Below are 9,311 nucleotides of genomic sequence, written 5' to 3'. Positions count from 1 at the left end.
GAACACAGACTAGACGTTGTGTTCTCAAGAACACGAATTAGATGTCGCGTTCTTAAGAATATGACTACATAAAATTAAAAGAGGATCATTTATGTTATAAAAAGTTATTATTCGCATTAATGGAAAATGACTCGTGGACTCCTAATAAATATAAATATGGAAGAACATTTAAGAAAAATACAATAAAAAATTAGTGTGCTTATAAGTGGAAGTGATAATCTCTTATTACATTTTAAAGCACATTTTAGCCGTTGACTTAATTAACATGACCCAGAAAATACTAAAATGAAACTGAAAAAATTTAATTACCGTGGAAAAAGGATTAAACCATTTGGCTCGAGTCATTGATTACCCACATCCATAAATTATTTGATTATTTTTATTATGTTTTACTAAAAGAGGATAAATGGCATAATGGAACTTACTGTTATTTCCAATCAACCAAACAGCTTTTCATATCTCATCCTCTTTTTCCCTAAAAAAAAAAAGCTTCTCTATTCCACTCTCAGATCAAATGGCCAGAGGCTCTAAGATTTCTGGCAGCCATGATTGTAAGAAGGAAGAGACAGATGAAACCAATAAGAGACAATAATATAGAGGCTAAGGCCTTGTCGCAAAACATCTTCACATTTCCGCAAACAGCCATCCAAGCTGCCTTGTCTTGTCCATAGCGACCCACATACCCAACCGCGGTTGCGGCAGCGCAAGCCGACATGGACAGCACCATCAGTATCTGAAGACAGATCGATATAAGAAAGAAGCATTAATTCATAAATAATTTTCTTTTTCAATTAAAAAAAAAAGGCACAAGACTGGCTTACCAGATCATGGAAATACAAGAAGAAATAGTGATTTGATTTTCCTTTGTTGAAAATCGAAACGAAGATCAATGACAGCATAGAGAAGCCGCATACAACTGCGTCTGCACCCACTAGAAACCTGCAAAAAAATAAAAATAAATAAATAAATAAAATAACAATATAACATTGTTTCTCTTTGTGGGATAGGATCATTTACTTGAACGCTGACAAGTAGCTATAACGGACAGTGAAGGAGATGGAGAAGACCTCGACAGTCTCCTTGGCGGTGACCATAACAGCAATGGCCGCCGCTGTAAACGCAATAGTAAAAAACCTAAGCACCACTTGGGCAATAAAGAAACCCATCTGGGGCGGGCTTGAGGTTTCTCGGCTTACGCCCAGGGCGGTACTCTTCCCATTTGCCACCTCCAGTGACTCCATTGAAAGACCTTGGCAACAAGAGACGAAGCAAACAATTTCAGAGGTGGCTGGTGGCCTCACGGGTTTTGCCACTATACGTATATATATATAAAAAAAAGCAAGTACGGTGGAGACTGATAAAATGTCCAACTCAAAATCTTAGTAGGCAAAATCTGTAGGGCTAGTAACCTACACATAAATGGAAAATGTGTACTAAAGATGGAAAAGGATTTCGTTTCTCACAGCCTTTTGGCCACCTGACATGGACGTGGTGCCGTGGAGTAATCAACGTGGTTTTCCATTTTGTTTGGTACTATCTGATGGGCTCGGTAATGGATCATGTGGGCCCATCATTAAGCCCACCTAACTCAGTTGACCAGGATCCACTGGATCGGCCCACGAAACTTCCTTTCTACTATGATGGTGGGTAGAACATTTTTTTGTTTCGTTCCAAAAATTTCCATGTGTTTGCCAAATCCTTTACGGAGAAGAGTACACGGTTTTTGAAAAAAAAAAAAAAAGAAGAAAAAGACTAGCAAGGGAATTGTGTTTTTACTTTTTAGCTCCCTTCAACTAGGACCCACACATTTGAGTTTTAATGTTTTTATTCCAAAAAATAAAAATGTTTGCTAAAAACGATTTACTTTTACATTTTAGGTTATTTATTTTTTTACTTTTTCATAACTTATTATAATTTTTTAAAAATAAAAAAAATAAAAATATTTAACTTTTTCTAAATAGAAAAAGTGATATATTGATTTTTATTACCTTTAGGACCTGTTTGGCATGTGGGAATGACGAGTAAGAATAGATATCTCATTTATTCTCTCTCTTATTCTCATGTTTGAATAAATTTTATGAAGATAAGAACGAAATAAAAAATGATTCCAACAAAAATAAAATCTCACTTATAATTAAAATTTTAATTTATCCAAAGCAAGTGGTATTCTAATTCATTTATCGCATAAAAAAAATATAAAAATAAAATTACTATTTTACCCTCATATTTCATTCATTTGCCCTAATGCTTCTTTATCCAATAATAAGACTATTTTTTTTACTCTTATTATTTAGTAACAAAAAAACTCTCAAATTTTATTTTTAAAAAATAAAAATTTTAAAAAACTTATTTTAAACTATATAAGGATATTATTATCAATTTTTTTTTTCATTCACATTCATATTATTACCGAATAGTAGAATGGAAACAAATAGTCATTCTAATATTGAATTCCTGATTTATCCAAATACTATAAATAGAATCACGAAATTCATTTTCATTTATTAAAAAATAGGAATGAAACAAAATATTCATTTTCATTTCCTATATTCCTATAAATCAAACACCTCCTTGATATTTAATAAAAATAAAATATTATAAAAACAAACCATCAATACTTAATATTATTATACACTATTTGGTTTTAAGTAATATTTAAAATTAAAGAAAAAACAAACAAACAAACATCACCTAATTCGGTGACTAATGTTGGTTTTAAATTCAAAGGGAGGAAAATAGAATACCATGAGCGGCGCCGACATTGAATTTAATCAGGGCATCACAAGTAATAAAGATAGCAATATGAAGTAGTAAACCAAATTAAATGACTGAAATTGATTAAGTAAAATTATTTGTTTCCCATTTTGACACTATTTATGGAATACAGCCTCATCTCCTTCTTCTGTTTATCAGCTTGGTCTTTGGTTATAATAATGAGGATTTATCGGAGGGGCATATTTGTAATAAATTTTAATGGCTAACCATTTTGGTCATAGTAAAGAGGATTTGTTGCTGGTGCGCATTGCGCATTTATGATGAAAGCTGAATAAATATTTGGTTGCTTGATGAGGTTCGTATGGTCTTTTGAACGCCTTAAATATCTTGTATATAGCCGGGAAAAGAAATGTTATTAAGGTTATGTTTGTTCTCCAAAACAAAGAAAAAAAAATACTTAGGCTATGTTTGGTTCCCGGAAAGTATAAAGGAAAGATAAAAATGCTAAGAAAATTGATTTTCTCATGTTTGGTTTTCCTATGAAAAATATAAAAAAAAAATCAAATATAATTAAAACTAATTAAAAACTTATATATTTTTAAATCATTTAATCTTTATATTGATGAGTTAAAATAAATAAAACGAGTTTGAAGTAACAAAAAAAATAATTTATCAACTTTTAATCTATTTTTTTATTTTCCTTCACTTTTTCTTTTCTTATACTTTTCCTTTGTATTTTCTTTCCCTCGCATTTTCCCTCAAATTTTCCAGGAACCAAACATAGCCTTAAAAAATGAGTTTCTTTTTGTTCGGTTTTATTATAAAAAATATATAAAAAATTAAAATATAATTAAAATTAATTAAAATTTTATATATTTTAAAATCATTTAATTTTTATATAATCTAGAAAAATAAGTAATACGAGTTTGAAGAAGCATATAAAAATAATTTATTAGTTTTGAATCTAATTTTTATTTTATTTTATTTTATTTTTACTTTTCATTCTTATTTTCTTTTCAATCCATTTTCTCTCAAATTTTTTGAAACCAAATATAGTTTAAGTATTTAAGTAGTTAATTTGTTTTTATTAATTTTAATGTCTACAAAATTAATTATTATTATTTTTTCTTATTTTGATTTAAAAGAATGTAATTAAAAATATTTTCAAATATTACAAAGTATTAAAATTTATTATTATAATAAGATTTTTATAATGATTAATTATGTAATTAGTTGGACAATCATAATGGGATAATTAGAATTTCTATAGAAAAAATTTAAATCAAACTTTTAATTTAATTATTTCCTTTTTGACTATTAAGAAAGGAATTCATTTTATTATTAATAGAATAAACATATACTTTCTATAAGAAACAACATAAACATAGTGGTTGTTTAGTGAATTGTATGATGTTTATTCTAGGGATTTTTTATAAGAGTACTATAATTTTAAAAAATAATTCTTAAATTTGATAGAGATTATAAGGAAAGTTTCTAACTTTTTGGTTATAGAAAATGTTCATTTTATAGTAATTTTAAAAAGCATTTCTATTAAGTGAGTTAATGTGTTTGGTAGTGATTTTAAAAAGTGTTTCTAATTTTTTCAACTTGAAAGATAAAAAATTTTAAGTGTTAAAAAAACTAAAAACACTTCCTAAAATCACTATAAAACGCATCAGAGAGTGCGTTTGGGAGTGATTCTAACAAATGTTTCTAGTATTTTTAATACTTAAATAATAAAAAAATTTAAGTATTAAGACCCCAAAATTTGTCCAAATTTTATTTTTATATTAATTTTGAACCCCATTTTATCCTTAAATTTTAAATCCCAACTACATATAATTTTTTTTTAGTACACTCACCATTTAATTATTAACTTTTATTATTTTATTACTATTACTTTTTTTTTATTATTATTATTATTATTATTATATTATATTATATTTTTATTTCTTTTTCTTTTTCTTTTCTCTTTTCTCTCTCATTTCTCTTCTTACATTCCCCACACACTTTCTTTCTACCCTCACCAACCCCCCATTCCCCCACGTGAGTTTCTTCTTTGTTTTTTTTTATTATTATTATTTTTTTTTTCTCCTACCCACTCTCCTTTCTTCCCTTTGGCCGTCCTTTCCCCTATTTTTTTTCTTTCTCATTCTCTCATTTCCCAAGAACAACCGACCCTCCATTTTTTTCCCTCTCTTCCCTCTAGATTCTTCTTCTAGATCCTCCCACACACAGCCACCTATTCCAAAAAAGACCGTCCGGGCCCCCCATTCCTCGCTTCATTTTTTTTTCTTTTTCTGCTTTATTAAAGCATATTGGCATTTCTGTAATAAAGGCTGGTAGTACCCCTGATTATTACCCTTTGGTTGTTATTACCCTTTCTCTGTTTTTTTTTTTTTTTTTTATCTGAGCTGAGAGTCGATTACAGTTTGTTACTCTAGCTCCCGTATAAAAACTAGCCTTTTTGGTTTTATTCTGAAGTAATGCAGAGAATAAAAAGAATCAGAGCATTCACTCCGTTTTCTCTCCCTTTCATTTCTTTTTGGTTAAACTAGTAATATGGTATCAGAGCAGTTCCTTCTACTCATTCTCTAATATTTTCTTTGATGACTTGGGGTAATCAACCAAATCAACGAGCTGTGATTGGATCATATAAAGTGTCAGCAATGGAGGATGTGAGTAGCCCTTTTTTTCTTCACAGTGGTGATCATCCCAGACTCATCTTTGTCTCACACAACTTAACTGGGAGCAATTACAACACATGGAGCAGAGTTATGGCCATGGCATTAACAGCGAAAAACAAGATCGGTTGCGTTGATGGAACCATTTCTCATGCAGCTCAAACCAATATCCTCTTTAACGCTTGGAATCGCTGCAATAGCATGGTGACCTCGTGGATTATCAACTCTGTTTCAAAGGATATTGCAGATAGCTTGATGTATATTGCTATAGCAGTCGAGATCTGGATCGATCTGCTGGATCGTTTTTGACACAGCAATGCTCCTCGGGTTTTTCAGCTCAAGAAACATCTTACAATGCTTTAGCAAGGATCTCTTGACATTAGCACTTATTACACCAAATTCAAGGTTCTTTGGGAAGAACTCAAGAATTTTCAGCCATTACTGGCTTGTCATTGTGGAGGTTTTCAAGCGTGGTTAGAATATCAGCAGCAAGAGAATGTGGTTCAACTTTTAATCGGCTTAAATGATTCTTATGCCCATACTGGAATTTCATCTTTGTTGGAGCCTCTTCATTTGGGTAATACAGGTTCTGCTTCGGTTAATGCTCATACTGGGAATTCAGCTTCGAAGGGAAAACGTGAGCGACCTCAGTGTCCATTGTGGACTGCAGGGTCATACCATCGATCGCTATTACAAATTGCATGGATACCCACCTGGGTACAAGCCCATATCTAGGACTCAATTGGGCCAGGCCCAATCTAATCAGGCCACTTTTGTTGTGTATGAGGATTTAGGAACCACAAATATGATGCTCAACAGTCTCTCCCCTAGCTAGTGCCAGACACTAATTGTCTTTTTGAGTTCACAACTACAACATAGCTCACCTGCAATTGTGGAATCGCAACAACAGGATGGTCCCTCAGTTTCTAGCTTCAGTGGTAAATTGACTTTCTCTTCTTCTTATAATTCATTCCCTCATAATTCATGGATTTTGGATACTGGGGCAACACACCATGCCTGTTGCTCCCTTAATTTGTTCAAGAATTTTTTCCCGTCCTTCAATTCAAGCGTTACTCTTCCCACTAGTGAATATGTTACTATTACTCGTATAGGATTAGTCGAGTTATTTAACCATTTCACTCTTGAAAATGTCCTGTATGTTCCACAATTTCGATTCAACCTCATTTTGATTAGTGCTCTCACTCAATCTCATTGTTGCTCTGTCAAATTTGAGTCTGAATCTTGTTTCATTCAAGACCGTATGCAGAGGCAAATGATTGGGAAAGGTAGGCGCGATGGGAATCTCTATGTTTTGAATCCAGCCAATCTTTTTCCCACACTTGCTCGCACTTCAGGTCTTTGTAATAATGTTTCTAAGACTGATCATGAACTTTGACATACTCATTTAGGCCACCCTTCCTATGTAAGACTTAATCTGTTGAAAAATATATTGAACTTCAAGCATATTGTTGATCATTCACCTCAGCTAAGCAAAAACGGTTGCCCTTTCCCATTTCCAATTTTGTTTCACAATGTCCCTTTGATTTGTTGCATATAAACATATAAGGTGCTTTTCATTTACCAACACATGATGGTTTTCAATATTTCCTGACAATTGTGGATGATTATTCTCGTTTTACTTGGGTGTACTTGTTGAAATCAAAATCTGATGTCAATAGTATTTTTCCTGCCCTTTATACTCTCATTCACACACAATTTGGGCCCAACATTAAATCAGTTCGTAGTAATCATGCACTCGAACTTGCTTTTTCGGATTACTTTTGTAAAAAGGGGATTTTGCCATTCCACTCATGTGTTGACACTCCTCAACAAAATTATGTGGTAGAGCGTAAGCATCAACACCTTTTGAATGTGGCCCGAGCATGACTGTTTCAATCCAATATTCCTCTAGCTTACTGGGGTGATTGCATTTTAACTGCTACTTATCTCATAAATAGAATTCCATCTCTCATTCTTTCTAATGAAACCCCATTTGAAATTTTGTACAATAGAGTCCCCTCATATAGTCATCTCTGTGTCTTTGGATGTCTATGTTATGGTTCTACACTAGCACGTCATCGTACCAAACTCTCACCTAGAGCCATTCATTCAGTATTTCTTGGGTATCCATCGGGTTACAAAGGTTATAAATTGTTGAATCTTTCCACTAATGTCATATATATTACTCAGGCTGTTATTTTTCATGAAACATCGTTTTCTTTTCAATCCAACGGCTTATCTTCCATTTTTTTTTTTTCTGACATTGTCCTTCCATCATCCCATGCCAGTACATTTCGTTCACTTTTTCCTTCTTTTATTGATTCTAATCCAACCACTTCCACTAAGTCCCATGTTTCTTCCATTTCTCGACCAACTCGTGTAACTAGACCACCAACTTATCTTCAAGACTACCACTATTATTCCGCCACACTTGCTTCCATAGCTACCTTATATCCACTCTCTAGTGTTCTCGGTTATGACAAAACTTCCCTCCTCACATCGGGCTCTCGTCCATGCCATTTCTTCTCATGTTGAGCCAACTTCTTACACTCAAGCTGCTATGATTCCAGAATGGTAGGAGGCTATGAGAGTTGAACTCCATGCTCTTTAGGAGAATGGTACTTGATCCTTAACAACTTTGCCTCATGGCAAATGGGCTGTGGGATGTAAATGGGTGTACAAGCTCAAGTTTCGAGCTGATGGGTCTCTTGAGCGGCATAAAACTTGACTAGTTGCCAAAGGGTACACTCAACAAGAAGGCGTGGATTACATTGATACTTTCTCACCTGTTGTAAAATTGGTAATTGTTAAGCTTTTATTGGCTTTAGCTGCTATCCATAGTTGGTTTCTTGTTCAATTAGATGTCAATAATGCTTTCTTTCATGGTGCTTTAACTGAAGAAGTTTATATGAGCTTGCCTCAAGGGCATTCACATGAGGATGAGACACTACCATCTAACAATGTTTGCAGATTACACAAATCAATTTATGGCTTACAGAAAGCTTCAAGGCAATGGTTTGTTAAAATTTCTGGCGTTTTATTGGACAAAGGATTTACTCAACCAGCCTCAGATCATTCATTGTTTACCAAGCATAATGGTTAGTCATTCCTTGCATTGCTAGTCTATGTTGATGACATTGTCATTGCCGACAATGATTATAGAACTATTGAAAAGCTAAAAACCTTCCTTGACAGTCAATTTAAGCCGAAGAATCTCGGAAAACTCAAATACTTTCTCGGTCTTGAAGTTGCCAGGTCACGAAAGGGTATCTCTGTTAGCCAAAGACACTATGCACTTCAATTATTATCAGATTTTGGTTTTTTAGGTTGCAAACTTGCAAGCACGCCCATGGAGGCTAACATTAATCTCTCACAAGATGATGGAGAGTTATTGGAGGACCCCAGCTTGTATAGACGTCTAATTGGCAAGCTCTTATATCTTACAATCACACGACCAAATTTGGCTTACTCAGTGAATCGTCTCACTCAATACTTGGCCAGCCCTAGATCAACTCATCTGCAAGGAGTTCATCGAATTCTACAATATATCAAGGGTACAGTAGGGCATGGTCTTTACTTTTCTACTACATCATCAATTCATCTTAAGGCTTTTGCTGATTCGGATTGGGGAGCTTGCAAAGATATGAGGAGATCCATTAGTGGTTTTTGTGTCTTTCTTGGGGACTCCTTAATCTCATGGAAATCTAAGAAACAGGCCATTATTTCTCGATCTTCAGCTGAGGCAAGATACCGAGCAATGGCCAACGTGACTTGTGAGCTGATTTGATTGACTGCTCTTCTTCGTGATTTTGGTATTCAAAGCAAAGAACCTATTACACTGTTTTGTGACAATGAAGCGACTCTTCATATTGCGGCTAATCCTGTTTTCCACGAAAGGACGAAGCACATTGA

At 33.5% G+C, this 9,311-nt stretch overlaps 1 protein-coding gene across 1 annotated transcript; it reads right to left on the bottom strand.

The window, feature by feature from the left end:
* Positions 1-410: 410 nt before the first annotated feature.
* LOC117929465 (CASP-like protein 1F2) lies at positions 411-1,276 on the bottom strand. Its single transcript, XM_034849744.1, has 3 exons — positions 1,018-1,276; positions 822-939; positions 411-733 (listed from the first exon to the last, which is right to left on the bottom strand). The coding sequence occupies exons 1-3, from the start codon at positions 1,239-1,241 to the stop codon at positions 506-508; spliced, it is 570 nt and encodes a 189-aa protein (XP_034705635.1). The 5' UTR covers positions 1,242-1,276; the 3' UTR covers positions 411-505.
* Positions 1,277-9,311: the final 8,035 nt, after the last annotated feature.

The sequence above is a fragment of the Vitis riparia genome, chromosome 14, assembly GCF_004353265.1.
Source record: "Vitis riparia cultivar Riparia Gloire de Montpellier isolate 1030 chromosome 14, EGFV_Vit.rip_1.0, whole genome shotgun sequence".
Taxonomy (NCBI): Eukaryota; Viridiplantae; Streptophyta; class Magnoliopsida; order Vitales; family Vitaceae; genus Vitis; species Vitis riparia.
This window is presented reverse-complemented; position numbering and strand designations above follow the sequence as displayed.

Excerpts from the sequence above, each read along its gene's own strand:
- LOC117929465 (XM_034849744.1), bottom strand. The coding sequence starts at position 1,241 with ATGGAGTCACTGGAGGTGGCAAATGGGAAGAGTACCGCCCTGGGCGTA. Across the intron at positions 940-1,017 it reads AGCTACTTGTCAGCGTTCAA|GTTTCTAGTGGGTGCAGACG; the intron begins GTAAATGATCCT and ends ATTTTTTTGCAG. Across the intron at positions 734-821 it reads TCTTGTATTTCCATGATCTG|ATACTGATGGTGCTGTCCAT; the intron begins GTAAGCCAGTCT and ends ATCTGTCTTCAG.